At 45.7% G+C, this 19,060-nt stretch overlaps 1 protein-coding gene across 3 annotated transcripts in view; it reads left to right on the forward strand.

The window, feature by feature from the left end:
- Positions 1-8,851, forward strand: part of LOC147637923 (dynamin-2A-like) — a 74,684-nt gene extending 65,833 nt beyond the window's left edge. For 2 of the 3 annotated variants that reach the window (XM_086799765.1, XM_086799766.1), the window contains 4 exons: positions 7,646-7,759; positions 7,845-7,912; positions 8,026-8,189; positions 8,281-8,851. In XM_086799765.1, coding sequence (XP_086655891.1) covers positions 7,646-7,759; positions 7,845-7,912; positions 8,026-8,189; positions 8,281-8,546 — 612 coding nt within the window. In that variant the 3' untranslated portion in view covers positions 8,547-8,851. The remainder of the gene's footprint in view (positions 1-7,645; positions 7,760-7,844; positions 7,913-8,025; positions 8,190-8,280) is intronic. The other variant, XM_086799768.1, reaches the window with a different exon arrangement.
- Positions 8,852-19,060: the final 10,209 nt, after the last annotated feature.

Raw genomic sequence — 19,060 nt, forward strand, 5'->3', positions numbered from 1 at the left:
ACATCCTTTTTTTTCTTTTCGAGAAAAGATCCTTTCATTAGTTATATAAAAGACACCCGCAGGGCTACAAAAGACCCTCTCCTGCTCATAAGAAAACAGAGTAGAGATCCAAGCAAGGCAGCTAGGGAGACTCTCCCTAGGTGCAAAAAAGTACAAATATCAGTACAAAGAACTGAGGGGCTATATCATACAATAGGAGGGGGGAAAAGCCAAACAGGTGGCCTGTAGTGCCAGCGGGGGGAACCCGCGTGTAGGGTATAGAAGGGGCCGCTGCGCCAAGTGGTGTGAAAGGCCTGGCGCCGCAAGATCGCCTCATCCGAGTCGCCCTGGATGCGGTCATACTGTCCTCGTAGGGTGTGGATCAACTGCTGCCAAATCCCCCGAACAGTCTTTGCTGGTGGCTCTAGTCTCCCCTCAAAGGCCCCGAAACACTGGGCTCTCCAGGTGAACGAGATGGTGAGGCTGCTGAGGAGCTCCCATCGTAGATCCCTCTCCTGTGTCTAGCCAGTGGACGAGAAATCCGGTGAAGGAACAAGGCGAGGCTGGCCCCTAATGAATCTGATGGCCTGGCTGTCGTGCTCCGTCTCATATCCCAGAGCAAGCCCTGACGAAGTCGACCAAGCAGCGGCACCCCACGTATACATGCTCTCTGGAGAGAGGGGGGCCAGAATGCGCAGCATCTGCAGCCAAATCTGCTGCGCCTGAGGACAGTCCCATAGGCAATGTCTCTGTGTCTCCAAAGGGTGGCCACATCAGATTTGGCTGCAGAATCTGCAGCCAAATCTGCAGCGCCTGAGGACAGTCCCATAGGCAATGTCTCTGTGTCTCCAAAGGGTGGCCACATCAAATTTGGCTGCAGAATCTGCAGCCAAATCTGCAGCGCCTGAGGACAATCCCATAGGCAATGTCTCTGTGTCTCCAAAGGGTTGCCACATCGGACGCAGGCCGCCGGAAGACCACTGTAGACAAACCAAGTGCCAACTGCAGAGCCCTTGTGGGCGACCAGCCACTGGAAAGTCGAGATCCTGCGTGCCTGTCGACTAGCCCAAAGCCTGGTCCAAAAATCCTCCAGGAACTCCTGTGAGAGTCCCTGTAGCCGCCAATGCTCCGATGCAATTGGAGAGACCATCCTCCTCGCCGTCAAAAAATGTCTCCCCAACCGAACAGTGTATTGGAAAAAGGTGATCTCTGTGGCCTCGGGGGATGCATAAGGATCATGCCACTTGTACTCGCCAGGGTCCCACTGGAGCCGGGCCAAGGGGCGCGCTGCATATGCCCATATGCGCCAATCAGAGTCCACATCTGCAGGGTCTGGATCAATATGCCACTTCCGGAAAGCGGCGGCCACTACCCGTATCCTTTGAAAGATGCACTCTGCAACCAAAGGCGACTCCGCCTCCACTCTCTGAAGTCTGCCCTCATCCTGGATCTCATAGTAGAAGCATCTACCATCCTCAGTGCAAGCTCTGACAGCAATCAGGATCTCCAACTGTGTAAAGGCTCCGGGGCCACTGGCTCGAGAGGCGTGAACCACTTCTCTGTGAGTGCCTCCTGAATGTCATCCCTCATAATCAGCTCCCCTCTGAAGTGACTCAGCCTCTCCACCTCGATCTTCTCTGGGAGACTGCAGAAGGCCTGCCAGTCTCCAAAACTACGTGCTGGGCCTGCCGCCAATGGTCCCCAGGCTAGACGAGGCCGAGAATCCAACATATGACCCTGCTCTGTGCGTACCGCTGGGCTCCAAATGAGCGGCTGTCTGGCCCGCTCCTCATCACAAGAAGGAGGTCTCTGAGAGAGCCCCGGTCTCAGCAACTCCCAAGCTCGCAGGATGCTCAAGGCAAATCTGTCCTCCCATCCTCTACTGAGGCGTGTCCTCATCTCTATGAAGATCCATCGTATCTCTGGTGCCCAAGTGCCCCCTGCTGGGGGAGCCCTAGCCTGCAGCCGCTGAAAAAGAAGCTCTTTCCAAGGCTCAGTGCCTGGAAGCAGCCCCCGAACAATAAGCTTCCCTAATAAGGCTCTACTCTGATCAACTGGATCTCTATAATGCCCAACCCCCCTTGGGCCAACGGAAGTGTAATAATTGCAAAAGCAACCTTAGTCCTGGCTGGCTGACCATCCCGCCCAGACCAAAGAAAGTTCCTGATCAGCCTCTGTACCTGGCTGATACAAGAGCTCGAGAAGATCCATCAAGACGTGATGTGCCACATGGTTGCTAAAAGCACATGATTTGCCACCACCACCCTCCCAGCCAAGGATAGTCGAGCTGTACTCCAATACAAAAGCTTCTTCCGAATGCTTAGAAGAAGCGGGGCAATCTGCTGCTCAGGTGACAAATCTAGTCCAATTTGGCATCCCAAATACTGCACTGCTGTGCCAGGAGGAATCCATCTAAAACCCGGGTCTGGGCTCCATGCTGGAGTGGGAGCGCTACTGATCCAAAAGGCCACTGTCTTGCACCAATTGATCAATGCTCCCGAAGTTGCACTAAAAACCTGAAGCGACTGCTCTGCTCGCTGAAGATTGGCCTCCTGGCCATGCAAAAGCAAACCCGTGTCATCAGCAAACTCAGCATCGAGCAGGTCCTCCCCCCGGATTGGGAGCTGGAGTCCTCTCAAACCAACCTTCTCTGCCGTCAGATACATGCTCATAGCCTCCGCAAAGAAGAGAAAAAGAAATGGGGCGAGAGGACACCCCTGACGGACTGATCTGGTCAACTCAAAACTCGGCCCCTGTCCTCTTGCCATCAGCACCTGGCTACGAGCTGTGGAATATAGAGCCGCCACTCCTCGAATCCAAACTGGCTCAAAGCCCAGGCGAAGCATAGTGCCCTCTAAGAAACCCCAATCGACTCTATCGTATGCCTTCTCAAAATCGAGAAGCATCACGACCAGGTCCTCACCGAGAAATCTAGCTCGGGCCGTCGCCTCTCGGAAGGTGAAAATGTTGTCAAGGATACTGCGCTCCTTGATGAATCTTGTCTGGGTAGCATGAATCAACTCCCCCAGGAAGGTCTGGATCCTCAAACTCAAGGCCTTTGCTAAGACCTTGTAGACAGTATTGAGGATCGTAATAGGTCTCCAATGCCAAATATCATCTTATACTCCCTCCCCCTTGGGGATAAGAAAGATCAAACCCTCTGAAAAGCTCTGTGGCATCCCCCCCGTGTCCAAAACATACTGAAAGCCCTTGTGGAGGCCTGGCCCCAAAAGGTCCATCAGCGCATAAAAAAGGCAGGCGTCCGACTCTCTCGCTTGCGAGTCTCTCCCAGTCGTGTCAAGGCTACAGCGTGGAAAAAAGAGCTGAGCTCGATGAGTCCCTGGGCACACTGGCCTGCTGCATCCTGGTCAGAGCTCTGGCTATCATGCCATATCCTCTCAATGTCCTCAGAAAGACTAGGATCTGTACGTACCCTCTTTGGGATCCTCAACTGCAAGCTGGTCTCCCGTGTCCTCTCCTCAAGTGTCAAAATAACTAGCGCATGGTCTGAAAAAGAGGTGCCAGAGCGAGAATGCCAACGGAGCCCCCACGCTCCCCTAACCTATCACCCACATAGAAGCGATCAATCCGTGATAGATTAGTCCCTCCCTGCCGGCGATCCGACCGAGAAAAACTAAGACTGTCCTGAGAGTGGGAGAAAGCCTCATGCTGCCATGCATTAGTGATCCTCAGTGTCGTGCAAAATCGCTCCCAAGCTGCAAGCTCCGTGCCGTGCACTGTAACATGACTGCCTCCCACCCTATCGGCCGGGTCCTCAAGCATGTTGAAGTCTCCCCCGACACACCAATGTGCGGCCTCTGGCAATGCATCCGTAACCTAGGTCCAGAACTCTGCTCTGGCACTAGCCGCATAGACATTGAGCACGCCAAAGAGCTCATCATGCATCCTCAGAATGACATAGTGTGCTCTACCAGGCACAATGTTACCGCGATCCACAATGGCCTGCCGCCATACATCCGCAATGACCATACATACTCCTCCCTGCCCACCCAAGGGGCCAAACCTTGCAGACCAAAATGTGTCCCATCTACCAGGCATCACCGAACCGTATCTCCGGATCCTGCTCTCACCCAAATGGTGCTCGTGCATCATCAGAATATCAATACTGCCCCCAACCAGGCATCTCTGAAGCTCCTGCCTCAAGTAACCACGATAACGAACATAGTGTGCGCCGCCAAGGCCCTGTACATTCCATGACATGGATGACCTGCTGAGGTGGAGGCTGTCTCACCCGTACGGCGGGCCTTCGCAAGCGGCTTGGATGGAGAATAGTCCCCATCCGAGCGGCTACGAATCTGCCCACCCACCCGGTGTGCTGCAAGAATCTCGGATCAGGCGCCAGTGGCTATGTCCCATGGCGACTGCCTCTCGCTCAGACAGAGCAACCTCGTGTATGCATACATATCCAGGGTCGCGTGCTAAGTCTGCCACTATGCGAACCACCAAATGTCGAATCCCCGAGGCATCCACACTCCCGGTATCAAAGAAAAAATGAGCCAACTCCCATAGTCGGCCTATCACGTCTGTCACCTCTAGATCGCTCACATGGTGAGAAAACTCAACTGCCTGAGTCTTCAAAATGCTAAGAGCGAGATCCAGAGTCCACTCTCGGTCACTAGGGCCAGAGAGAGGGAATGAGAAGGCCACCGAGTGCCTCCTCCCCTCGGGCTGGAGGCATCACTACATGAACTCTGATGGGTGCTGGTTCATGGGGGCCCTCCGCTCCAAAAAGCCGTGTGAAGGAGTAATCAAAAGCCTCCGAGCGCTGTCTAGTGTTAAGACGACTCAGCCGATTGCGGATAGAGGATATCCGTGAAGCCCGAATCGGCATGGTAAGTCTCCTCTGCGGTGCTCGAGCAAGGTCGGTGCTCAGTGTCCGCCGGACTGCAGGTGAGCGCCAGGGAACTGCCAGGGCCTCCCGGGGAGCTGATGCGAGCGGAGGGGGATGAGGGGGGGGGAGAAGGGGCGGCTGCCAAAACTGGAGCGGGAACGGGAGGAGGCGAAGGTGGAAGCGAGGCGGGAGGGGGGGGGTGGGGGCGAGAGAGGGGGTGCTTGCATCTCCTGGTCCTCAGTTGGTGCTGGGGTCTCCTCCTGGAGGGGAGCAAAGCTGTTCCTCACGGGAACCCAGTGATGCTGAGACTGTGGCTGCTGCTGCATCGGTCTTTGGGCGTGCTGCTGTGGCTGTCTCCCTCTACGGCGCCCCTATCCAGGCTGCCACTCCGAGGTCTCTGTGGGCTGAGCAGGTGTCTCGGAGGCTGCCTGCCGAGCCGCATCTGTGGGCGGGCCATCGGGGGCCTGCTGCGGTGAAGGTCGGGGTCTCCTGCGAGGGCAGGCCTTGGCCATGTGGCCGACCTGCCTGCAGATAAAACACTGGTTCGGGAGCCCCGAAAACTCCACTCTCTGATCAATCCATCCCCCCCTATCCTAGGTAGCTGAATGACCTTCGGAAGGGGGGAGATGTCAGGAACCAAAACTCTGACCGAAGGTAGCCCAACTGCTCTAGCCACCACTGAAGCTGCTGTGGGGCGAGTCTCAAGCACCGAGCCCACCAAAGCTCCTAGCCTAGAAAGGAGCAGAAGGTACTCACGGCGGAGTCCAGGGAAGCAAACTGTAACATGGAATAGGCGCTCTCCCTGCTCGGCCGCTGTTGGGTCAAAGCCATGTTGCCAAGGTCTGAAGAATGCCTGAGCGCCCCTGATGTCAAGGGGACTCATGGCTAGGACCTGGGCCACGCTTTGGGTTGTCTTGAACTCAATCTGCTAGTGTCCACGGCCCAGTAACTGAACGTCCAGGATCTTGCCCACATCTGCAAGAAGGCGGGCGTGGAGAAGATCCCGGATCTCCCCTCTGCTGGGGCGAGTGCTGACTATATGGTAGATGGTGGAATGTGCCTGGAGGCGTTTCACCTCTGCGGCGAGGCTCGCTTCCTCTTCTGGCGAAAGAGAAAGCCTGATGGGGGTATCCTCAGGGGCGGGCGAGGGGGCTGCGGAAGAGTCCCTCTGAGGTGGGGCGGGAGGAGCCTCCATCAGTGTCTGAAGCTATGTCGAAGGCGGAGCGAATGCGGAGAGTCCTGCAAGTACCGAGCTGCACAAAAGGCGGAGGGGGAAAGGCGGAAGGCAGAGAAAAAAACCTAGGGGACGGAAAAAAGCAGAAAGAAGGGGAGGGGGGGGGGGTAAGGCGGCGGCGAAAAAAAAAGCAGGGGGGGGGAGGAAGCAACGCGAAAGGGGGTGGGGGGGAAGAGAGGGCGGAGGCTGGCGGAGGGGGGCGGGGCGCTGAAGAAGGGAGGGGGGCGCGAAGGAGAGGAGCAGGGGGTGGCGGGCGCTACAGCGCTGGGGCGGGGGGCGCAAGAAGACCAGGCGGCCCGCGGGGGGGGGGGGGGGGGGGGGGGGGGGGGAGCATACGCGAGGGCGGGAAAAAACACAGGGCAGGCGGGGGGAGACGCGAGGGCGGGAAGGGGGAGGGCGTGCAGGCTGCAGCGCGAGCGGGGGGGGGGGGGGAGCGGAAGCTTCAGTGAGCGATTGTGGTTCCATGTGAACATCCTTGGGCACCGTCTTGTGAACAATACACACATCACACTAAATATGTAAAACCACATTGCACATAACAAAATACAATCAATACGGGCCCTGGTACATCAAATACAGAGGTGTATTCAGCAAGTATAGCAGCTGGTACAAGTGGTACAGCAAGTACAGCAAGGTTTTCAGCAAGTACAGTAATTAGTACAAGTGGTACAGTAGTTACAATAGGGTTTCGAGCAGGTACAGTAAGTAGTACAAGCGGTACAATAGGTACAGTAGCGGGTATAGTAGTAGTACAAGCAGTATGGCCAGTATAGTAGGGTTCCCAGCAGGTACAATCGGTAGTACAACTTGCAAGTGGTACAGCAGGTAGTACAAGCAGTATAGCCGGTGCAGTAGGTGCCCACAACGAGTACATTGTAGGTACAGGAGGTTCCCACAGCAAGTACACAAGAGGTACAATAGGTGCCCACAGCAAGTACACTGCAGGTACAGTAGGTGTCCACAGAAAGTACAGCAGGTTCTGGCATGGTTTGTGCGATTGGAGCCTTAGCCTCCGGCTCGGGGGTTATTCCGGATGTAATCTACGGTTGGGTGGTGAGCTAGCATGCACCCCTTCTATTTGGTACTAATCTAGTTGTTTGTGTTTAGTGGATCTTACACTTTTCCAGTCATGGCTGAAGTATTTTTCCCTCTTTTGTAGTTACCAGGTTCCAGAATGTTTCTTGCCCCATGATTTGATTAAGTAGTTTTGGTAGTCTAGTTGGGTTAAGTCACGTATCCCCTCTTTTGGCCTTTGAAACTTGCAATTTGGTCTCCTCTTGGCACAGGTTGGCAAGTGATATTTGGGAGGTGAGGTAAGGTCGGGGAATGGCCACTGGCTCCAGATATACAAGGGTGTGGTAGAGTGTGGTGGTCCTCTCAAATAATTTCATACATTATTCATTCCTTGGAATCTTGAATGCCACATCTAGTTCCATGGAGCATGGCAGTTTACAATCATGTGAATTGAATTCCTTGTCATTCCAGCCTTTGTGGGGAATGCCTTTATCTTGGGAAACATGAAATTTGCATCAGTATCACTTTTCTGGTTTCACTGTCTTTCTGCTTGCTGCTTTGTACAGGATACTGTTGTCAGGAGGCCGATTGATCCAGATGAAGATTTGAAGCTTATGGCCCAAGAAGTGCGGGATTATGTTGAAGCTGTATTGAATAGCTTGGCAGCAAATATACCAAAAGTGAGACTCAGTATCCTTGTTAACAGGGTTGTTTGCTGTTCAATAATGGCTTGTTCGTCTGTCCATCTAAAATTCTCTCTTACAGGCAGTGGTTCTTTGCCAAGTTGAGAGAGCAAAGGATGCCATGCTCAATCAACTGTACAGCTCTATCAGGTCAATCCTAGCTGCTTTACTGACTATCTTTTATTTAAAATAATGCCTGTTGGGGTCTTTGTATTATGGGCCAGTCTCATTGTGGAGCCTTTTACTTCGTTTGGAAAATGCAGTGCCAAATCGAATGAAATAATTCAGGATCTTTTACAAGAAGACCAAGATGTCAAGAAAAAGCGGGAGCGGTTCAGACGGCAGGCTTCTTTATTATCTCGCCTGACCCGACAGTTGAGCGTACATGAAGCCCGTGCTTCAACATCTAGATGGTCAGCAAACGGTGGTGAGCTCACACAATCTCTGCAGGCTATTTGCAGGCCATTCTTATCCGTCTGTCCCATTTTTTACATGTCTATTTTGATTGGACCTTGCAGCACCGTCACGTGGTGATGCCACGGTCGGGGGAGAGGATTGGCGTGTTGCATTTGAAGATGCTGGAACTGATGGCTATAGAGGGTCTTTAGATGAGAACATGATAAATGACTCCCCTCGGCTTTCTTCACAGATGGCAAATGGAGGACATAGCCGGCGGTATAGCGATCCAGAACAAAATGGTGATGTAAGCTTCAATAGGAGAACACCTTCTCGGTTGCCTCCTGCCCCACCTTCCTCTGCGGGGGGAACCTTGTACAGATATTAATTCTTTAAAATTCTTGTTTTTATATGCTCCATTTGGAGTATACGACAGTGCCATTTCTTGTTACAAAGCCCCATGGAAATTTGTTGCTGTAATGCTGTTATTTCAGGCTCTGTTCTGGAAGCATCCTTCTAGCCTGGCTTATTTTTAGCATCAAATTAAAACGCTTGGCAGTTCAATATGCGTTTTGGAGATGGGGGAAATTATTTGAGGAGTCCCTGAGAGCAGATGGCTATTCACTGTAACTATCATAATTTTCACTTTTGTATACTACGACAGTTTCTGTATTATATGGTGGTTATGGGGTAGCAAGGTGAATGCTTCTCACTTGGTACATGGTATCTGCCTGTTAATGCCTGAATTTTCTTTTACCGTGTTTTTCATTAGTAGTATGCCTTGTTATTCTGGCTTGTACACAAGTGGCCCCTGAGCAACAATGTACACGGGTCCTGCTGCTTTTTTACCGATTAACTGCCTGCCATGTGATTGAATGTAGATTGTATTTTCAAGAACCCAGATGGCCAGTGGACAGATGAAGTGGGTAGCCTACATATCGAGGCTTGTAAGTGCATATAAAATAACCTTGTATGTTGATAAACCTGTCGGTGACTTCTACAAAGTCGTATTGGGAATTTGGTGTGGAAGTCAGTTGCTCAAGAGGTCCGACTTTTAATTAAGACACTTAAAACACATTATTTAAAACAATTCGCAAACATGCGGTGGGCTCTCTCCTTAGCTTATGAGTATATTTCTTGCCTCAAGAATTCCATAATACATATAGAAGGGATAAGGTTTACCTAATCATGGATCTCTCAATAAGCTCTCGTATGTAATGAACTCAAAACACATTGTTAGTCACATACATGACTAACCCTGAGATGAAGGCTAAAGGAAACACTAGGAGCTCAAAAGGACACCCTTTTGGGAATAACAACTTCCCTTTTCTAAATTGAATGATAATTCCCAGCACCTATGTAATGGTTCCACACACTTGACCCTGTCCACACTAAGGTAACTTTGTATTTGTGATTACTATGCACCAAGTGCAAGCTAAATTCCTGCACTAATGCGGCACACAAAATGGATAGTGCTACGATGATTAAATAAGAAATACGTAGGCTAGCCATTAAAAGTCCTTTCAATAAAGTTACATCATGGGACCCAAGTGTCTGCATTCAAAGAACAAGTATAATAAACACACTGTTTGTGAGGTAGTAGCAAAATTAGAAAGCGTACATGAACTAGTGAAATAAGTCACCAAACTATAGTTTCTGGATTTATCCGATTTATTAGTGAAATAGCATGCCGATTTTATGAGATGTGGATGGTGAGCATGCCTTTGGCCAATCTTCACCGTTGCCTATAGAATGGCGAGTATTATGACCATAATACTCTTTGTTACGAATGCACGTAACATTCTTTCCTATCTTTGTTACATTTTTGAAAGTTGTTCTATGTGTTTTATAGCCATAGCTTTTGTTTTTGTTATTGTGAGACAGAGTGGAGCGCTAGTTCCAACATACAAGGTGGAGATGGTTCATCTTCACAATCACGTTCTCTTATGTGTTCTTCTCTCCAGCGTACGCTCCTCCCCTCTTACAAGGTCCGTTGATCCTTCTCGTGGAAAACGGCCTGCATGCTCAGGAAATCCTTGTATTAAAACTCCGCCAAAAAGCGATACTGCTGTCCAAAACTTACATGCAGTCAAGAAGAAGCACGACCTCTCATTTTGGGAGCACGTAAAGGAATTTGACTTTTCAAACTCTTGAACGTTGTGATTGCTCAAAAAAGAGATTATACCGGTCTACTCGTTCATGATGTGCTTGCAAAGGTGGTTTTGTTTGATTTACTTCTGTATGAGTATCATCTTCCATCCATGACTCTAGTTCTAGAAAGTAGTAGTCTAACTCCACTGCTTTGTTTCACACTTTAGGAATCATCTGCAAATTCCCTGCATCTCTTCGTATAACAATGTTGCTTGGTATTTTTTCTAACATGGATAGGTTAACATGCTCCACTTCAGTTCTTCACTCTTTGTGTTCTCTTGTGAGATGCTCTCTATGAGACTCTTGTAAACTCCACTTCAGTTCTGGCTCATCTGTTGCATCCACTATAAGATAGTTGACAAAACATCCACTATAAGATAGTTGACAAAATCTGCGTGGATATCATCTCTTTTAGGTACTTTAGAACTTGAGAATAAAGTCGGACTATGTCCAAAGGATGAAAATTGACATGTCCTATTCTTGCACGGGGTGGTCTATATTTTTTACTTTTGTTACTCCAAATTTATCTAATCACCATATGCTATCATGTACCCATTGTGAATTACTGCTGAAGGGGGCCAACAACTCTCTTGGAACTACCAAGTCAATGGTTGGGTCTGTATCCCCTAAGAATTTCAACATGGTAATAATTCTTGTCCAAGCTTTAAAATTGAGTACCAAATGGTGCATAGTCATGGGAGTTCTCCAACTTATAGTCTCCTAACAATGTGGCAAACACCAAGGTCGGCACCACATGGTGTGAAAGACTATCGGCAAATAAGGAGCTCCAAATCCTGCTTGTTTATATTATAGAGATCCACTTGGAGAGTGTTAGTTGCATATGTAGGATGGCAAAACGAAGTACTTGGTGGATTTATTTTATGTTCTAAATATTGCAATCAACCTGGTTTCTGGTTGGACAGATGGTTGAGTAGGGTCTGCAAGCGAGGTTCAATTCTCAAGGGTATTTTGTGAAAGACTTCAAAAAACAGTGCCGCTTGGTTGTAAAGAATAACATAAATGGCATGGTACTTTGGATGTAAACATGCATGAGGTGAAGGCAAAACCATGTTTGTGTATGGGACAAATAGTGGCATTGCATATATTGATATATGGCACAAACGCACTGGTCATGTGAATACATACAACCGACGAGCTGAAGTCTACACATGTTCAAAATATTGGTAACAGGTCAAACATGATTTCTCGCATGAAAAGAATATCAATGCAAGGCCATTGCATGTTGTATATTTGCATGTATAGGGACTGACCAAGACCTACAACCTGCAACAATTGCAGGTTGTAGGTATTATGTTACATTAATTGACAATCACACAAGAAAAGTGGGGGTTTATTTCAATGAAGGAGAAAAGTTAGGTGTTATTTTTTCAATGAGATCAGTGATTTCTTGAGAAAGCAGGGAATCAAGAGATAATTTACCTACAGATATACTATGTAACAAAATGGTGTGCAGAAAGGAAAAATACACACTGTAGAAGTGGCACCTGCCTTGATGTCTAAAAAGAATATGCCTAGAGTATTTTTAGGTAGAAGCAACAACAAACTACTTGTTTACATTATAAACAGATCATGGTATGATATCTGAATAGAAGTTTACAGGCACAAATCAGATACGTTTCTTTTGAAAGTGTGGATATATTGCATATATACATGTTCTTGATGATGAAATGAGAACAATGTTAAATCCAAAAGCAGAGAAATACATGTTTATTGGTTATGCTTTGGAACAGAAGTAACCCTACCACTCATGAGATGCAAGTAAGCAGAGATGTCTTTAATGAGATGAGTTTCTAGTATGCACTAGTGAAGGAAACACAAGATATATATATATAAGCAGTAATGATGTTGCTCCACATGTACATCAGCAATCATCGCGGTTGCTTGGTGGGCCTGGGGGTTTCTGACGGTGGATTCAATGTTAGTCCATGGCAAGACAAGTTGAGGACAGACATGAAATACATGTATCATGCAAAAGGAAGGAAAAGATAGATCAACCTTTTGTGCATGATCTGTCAATAGGTCACTCATATGTGGATGGTGATTCTAATGGCTATGAGCAGAGTTTTCATGAGGAGCTTAACATTCCATCTATGGTTACTTTTGATAAAGAAAAATCATGGGTATTTTGAGGGCTAGTTTGAGGACACTAGGCAATGATCTAGGTGTACGTAGGTCTATGAGGGTACTTCCATGGTTAAAACAATATAGGACTTGGAGCCCACTTATTTAGAGCAGGTTGTTGGAAATCTAAAATGGGAAAAAGCCATGGGTGAGAAGATGGCAGCATTGGATACAAATGCAACATGGAAGTTAGTACTTTTACTTAAAGAAAAAAAGGTAATTAGATATAAGTAGGTGTATAAGGTCAAGTATAACTCGGATGGATCAGTGGTATAAGGCAAGATTGGTTGTTAAGGGTTTTGCCTTCTTTGCCTAAAGAAAAGAAGGCAATTAGATATAAGTAGGCGTATAAGGTTAAGCATAACTTGGATGGATCAGTGAGACAAGATCGATTGTCAAGGGATTTGCACTTACCTATGGCATTGACTATGAGGAGATATTTAGCCTACGGTTGCGAGAACGGCAAGCGTGAGAGCTATCATTGCCATGACTACAATGAAGGGTTGGTATTTACGTCAGATGGATGTAAAGAATGTTTTCTTACATGGTAATTTACAAGAAGAAGTATATATGATGTAGCCATCAGGTTATGAGACGAGATTATGCGAGTGATGTATATCGAGATTTTGTGTATAGGTTACGCAAAGCCTTGTATGGCTTGAAGCAGACACCCAGAGCATGGTCAAAGAATATTGGGGAGTATCTTGTTACCATTGGATTTCAAATATCTAATGCAAACTTTTTACATGATGTTAAAATGCTTTTGAAGAAAGAAGTTTGAGATGAAAGATTTCGGTGAGCTATGGCATTGCTTGGGTATAGAGGTGGTGAGATCACCTCATGGCATTTTGTTATTTTACAAAGGTAGTATGGACATATTGTCTAAGTATGGTATGACACGCTCTAAGCCTATTATAGTGTCATTGGAGTAGAACACAAAGCTTTACAGAGATATACAGGTGAGCTTGTGGAGGATCCCACTATCTATAGATGCATAGTAAGTAGCTTGATCTAAATGACCATTATTAGGCTAGACTTTAACTCTTCTATTGAACTTGTGAGTTAGTTTATGTAGGTCTCCAAGAAACCACACTTGGATGTGGCTAGACAGAGTCTCAGGCACATAAAGTCCAGAGTTAATTATAGACTTTTCCATGAGGCTGACAGAAAGATACACCTATATGGGTACATAGATGTACTGATTGGGTTGGTAGTATCATTGTAGACATGAGATCTACAATGATAGATGTACTGATTGGGTTGGTAGAATAGCAACGGTGGAGACACGTTGGTGGTCAACGAAGAAGCTGGGAGCAAGTGTGTGTGTGTGTGGCGAGCAACATAGCGCAAGCGAGGTAGCTCGCGACAAGGCATCCGCCGCCCGCTGAAGTGCCAACACGGCTGGTACACAAGTACATAGCCAAAGGATTGGCAAACGGGCACCGTGCAACAACACAGTCAGTCGGCAAGAACACAAGAACACCAGCCACCACACGATCAACGACTAGCACCGTGCGGCACAGTTGGCAAGCACACCAGCCACCGATAGAGCAACGACCGGCAACAGGCTACAACACCAGCCACCACTCGAGCAACGACTGGCAATACTTGCAGAGTGGCGTACCGCAACAGCAGTGGCTGCGACACATACATCCACACGCTACAGAGTGTTCAACAGTGTTTGGCCACTTTCAAAGTGCGCCACATACTGTGCGATAGTGTTTGGAGGTGATAGCAGCACACAGTTCGCCAAAGACATGGAAGAGAGGGAATCCATGACTACGTAGCTCATCCTCAACATGACATCTCATTGGGCCTCTACACTCATCACGAGAAATCTGGTAATCTGGCACGTATTCATTTTTGCATCATTTTTTTACATAATTTATTTTTTGCACTCATGGCATCGAGTGATACCCCACTATGACGTAAGTGGGTGTTTCGAGAGTCTTGTCACCTTTCTTTGTCTTGACACAAGCCGAGCTTACTCGTATGCGTCAAGAAATACATGCATATCAGACGGAGGCCATTTGTCCTTCGTTGACAACTTGACTTGGCATGCATGAGACTAGTAGTTCTCATGGTGAACCCAGACCTTACGATTGTCATTTGACAACCCCATCGATCAATCCGTAGCGGCTGAAGATGACCCAGGTTTGGGAGCAGACGACGTAGATCTAAACACTACACAAATGAACAGTCTCACGAACAAGGACCTCTTAGACACTAAGGAGTATGATGCCATAGATGCGTAACCTGATGCGGTTCTTACACAAGAGGATTTACATGAAACTCTCTTCGAGTTGTTTAAAAGAACCTAGACTTTAGAGCAAAACCAACGAGATATCTTGAAAGTCCTTTGGGACATACACCACCATTAGGCAAGCTAATCAACAGCCCCACTATTTACTCTTGAGTTTTCTCAATCGACCAGAGTGCATTTTGACTCTACTCGATAAAATTCTGTGCGATCCCCACGAAGGCAATCCGTAGCGTATGCCGCACAATCCGGAGCAGCTACGACAAACATCTTAAAAGATCTCAAAGCGCCAGTCTTTTGGGAGAGGAAAAAGAATGCAACAAGTACACAATTAATATATTTTTGTAAAAATAGTTAGACCTACATAACCCTAGGTATACACATGAGGAATATAGAGCGATTGAGGCCAGCTTGATGTCGGCGGGCAAGGTATACAAATGGTGGATGAGCCTAGTCGATAGTGCTAGATAGCCTTGCACTTGGGTCGAGTTTAAGAGTGCATTTACAAGGAATTTTTACCTATGAACGAGCTTCAGAGGTCATGGAATGAGTGGGATAGATGCTCCACGATCGGCATCACTCACCCACTATATTTCAAACTACCGCGAGACAGCCTTGAAATTGAAGAGAATTGATGCATTCCAAATTTTATGCGATTCATACATGGCTTAGAATCCGAGTATGAAAGCTATGTGCAACCCAAAGAACCTAAAGACCTCAACGAAGCGATGAAGTATGCTTAGATATACGATGATATAACTTGTAGATCGTAGTTAGTTTTCAGATAGTAGCCTGGAGAGGATGGGACATCAAAATTTAAAATGAATTTTTTTAAAGAGTGACAAGAGACAAGGAGAACAAGGGCGCCATGGAAGGAAAGAGAGTAAAGGGGGACAAGGGGGCCATTGGACCAAGATATAAAAAATCTCACAAAGAAAGAAACCCCACACACATGTAAAAGAAAGAGCAATATGAGAAAGAAAAAAAGGATAATCTATGCTTTCACTGCTTTAAACATGGACATAGTACGATAGCATGTCCTAAGGTGGGTGCTGGATAGAATTCGAATGAGTCTTAGAAGGATGCTAATCCTTCTAGGCAAGTACACACGGTGTAGGTGTTGCCTCTCTAGATTGTAGAGCTTAGGGAGGTGAGAGTTTGTCACACTGATAGCACCCACACTTGTAGTGTTATGCAGGCGAAGCCATCGTTTAGGCCACATGATTTGATCTGAAGACATAGTTCGATCAATGCTGTAGAGTCATCATAATGATCGACAATAGTGCCACACACAATTTTCTTAACTATGCGTTGGTTAAGAAATTGAAATTACATGAAACCCATAGCAATCATAAGTATATGGTCTCATTGACAAATGGGTTTGATCAAACCCGCATCTTGAAGGAAGGCAATGTTCAGATTGTACTTTTAGTAAAGATATTTTTGGTCCGAATGAATTATTTCGTATTTATGGATCAATAAATGGATATCGGGTTTATATTTTGTTTGATCTTCTTAATACTCACAATTTTATTGACAACATTGTGGTATAAAGGATGAAGCTGCAAAAAACCACACAGAATGATCACATGTACAAGGTTAGGATGGCTGGGGGACAAGTCCAATTGTGGGACAAGGAGGCATCAAAACTACCATTAGACATCCAATTATACTCAGATAGACTTGATTTTCATGTTATGAGCTTAGGTCATGTAGACATAATTCTAGGGATGAAATGATTTTATAAAAAAAATAAGGATTTTTCTGTTGATTAGGTCAAACATTTGATGTCTTTTTAGCACAATGGAAACCTTGTTACTCTTAAAGGAAACATTGTTGTACCCAAGGAAACTTTTATTAATGAGCTTGAGTTAATGAAAAATCTTTTTAACTATGAACTTTTTCAATTGGTTATGGATCCTGTGTCTTTATGTGTTCATTTTGATATAAACATTGTTTCTATAGATGTTTGGGAAAGTAAAGTGTTAAATTCTATTAAGAGCAAATTTTAGGATGTATTTCCTGATGAGTTACCTCATGGATTACCTCCTAAATGAGAGGTGGACTATAAGATTGAGCTAGTGGTGAGTGCAAAGCTTGTTAGTATTCCTCTATATAGGCTTAGCCAGACTGAGGAAGATGAGGTAGAAAAGCAACTAGCTGAATACTTGAGGATGGATCAAATTAGACTAAGTAAGTCTCCTTGGGGGTGCACCAGTTCTCCTAGTTAAGAAAAAAGATCAAGGTACCTGGCAGATGTGTATTAATTAAAAAACGTCTTAACAAAGTTACAATTAAAAACAAATACCCATTGCCTAGATTAGACGATCTTATTGATAGGTTGTAAGGAGCTAAGTATTTCACAAAAAAGCTTGATTTGTGAATCGGTTATCATCAGTTTTGTATTACAGAGAGGAAGATGTTGCTAAAACTGCTTTTAGGACACGTTATGGCCATTGTGAACACTTTGGATTCACTAATGCACCAATAACTTTCCAATAGATGATGAATGATATATTTCAAGATTTGTTAGAAAAATGCGTGGTGGTTTTCTTAGATGATATTTTGATATATAGTAAAACTTTGGCTGAGCATGAGAATCATCTTAAAGACGTTCTAGGAAGGCTAAGAAAGGAGAAACTGTATTGTAAATTATCTAAGTGTGTTTTCGTTTAAAAAAGAATTGTTATACTTGGATCATAAGATCTCTCGAGATGGCTTAAGTATAGATTTACATCGCATCCAAAAGATTTGCCAGTTTTGCGTACGGTTAAGCAGTTAAGATCTTTCTTAGGTTTTGTGGCATTTCTTCAAAAATCTATCAAGGATTATTTGAAGTTGACAGTGTCTTTTACCCATCTTCTTAAGGGTAAAAACAAGAAGTCTAATTCTCCGATGGATTCAGAAGCTACAGGAAACTTTTAATACTTTGAAATATAAAGTTTGAGATGCTCTTATGTTAGCCTTATTAGATCCTAGTAGGCCTTACATTATAGAGACTGATACTAGTGATTTTGCAGAGCAGGCACATCTTTGTTCCAGGATGCGAAGCTTGTGGCCTTCGAGAGTAAGAAACTCAATGATGCACAGACTAGGTACCCAGTTCAAGAGAGAAAGAGTTGTATGCAATTATTTATGCAGCATGGAGACAATATCTCTGTGGGTCTCAATTTATGGTCTTGACAGATAATCAGCCTTTGCAATTCATTTGTGATCAACCAGACTTGAAAGGTAAAAAGACCAGATGGGCTGAATTGATGCAGGGCTTTGATTTCATGATTAAATATAGAAAAGGTGGCTTGAATAGCATTGCTGATGCATTGAGTCAAATTGGTGAAGTTAATGAACTTAGCTTCATGGAAATTACTTCTAGCTTGTACGATTCACTTAAGGGAAAATGCAGTCCTATATTTTCTTTGCAAAATATTAGAATTTGGTAAATTTAAGGTCCGACTCTGAGGTAGATCAAAACCTCGTTAATCAAGAAAAAGCCAACTAATTTTTTTATTCAGAATGGTGTTTTATTCTGAAATGGTAAGGTTTGCGTACCGAAAATTACAACAAGGATTTTGTTTGAGTGTCATGATGCACCATCGGCAGGACATTCGGGCATATAGTGTACCTTGGCTTTGGTTAGAAGGGCTTTTTATTGGCAAAAAATGAAGGATTTTGTTCATAATTATGTGGTCAAATGTCATCAGTGTCAAATTAATAAGATAGAGCGCCTTTAATCTGTTGGGTTAGTACATCCTCCTTTGGATATTCCATCTCGAAAGTGAAAAAGTATTTCCATGGATTTCATTACGGGACTTCCACGTCTCAACAGGGGTCACGATGCCATTTGGGTAGTCGTGGATAGATTGACAAAGATGGCTAGATTTTTACCCACAAAGACAATAGTTAAAACTTTAAAATTGGCTTACCAATTTGTCGAGCGCAACTGTTTAGATTGTATGGTCTACCTTCTGATATTGTGAGCGATTAGGACTCTAAGTTCACGACTCATTTTTGGCAGGAAGTTTTCAAGAAATTGGAAACTACTTTGAGTATGAGTTCCTTTGATCACCCGCAATTTGATGGAAAAACAGAGCGTGTGAATCAGATTGTAGAGGATATGCTTCGTGCATGTCTTAGGAAAACCATCGAGTTGGGAACAATGTATTCGAACGATGAAATTTGCCTATAAACAGTTCTAAGCATTCGGCTACTGGTTATAGTCCGTTCATGTTTATGTATGGGTATCAACCTAGGGCACTTGTTGATGTCGGTCTTAAGGACATTGAGCTTGATGCATCGAGGGATTTCTTGTGAGATATGCAAGAAATGCTAACCCAAGCTCTGGATTCTAT

The sequence above is a fragment of the Cibotium barometz genome, chromosome 6, assembly GCF_041138505.1.
Source record: "Cibotium barometz isolate CiBa-2024 chromosome 6, ASM4113850v1, whole genome shotgun sequence".
Lineage (NCBI taxonomy): Eukaryota > Viridiplantae > Streptophyta > Polypodiopsida > Cyatheales > Cibotiaceae > Cibotium > Cibotium barometz.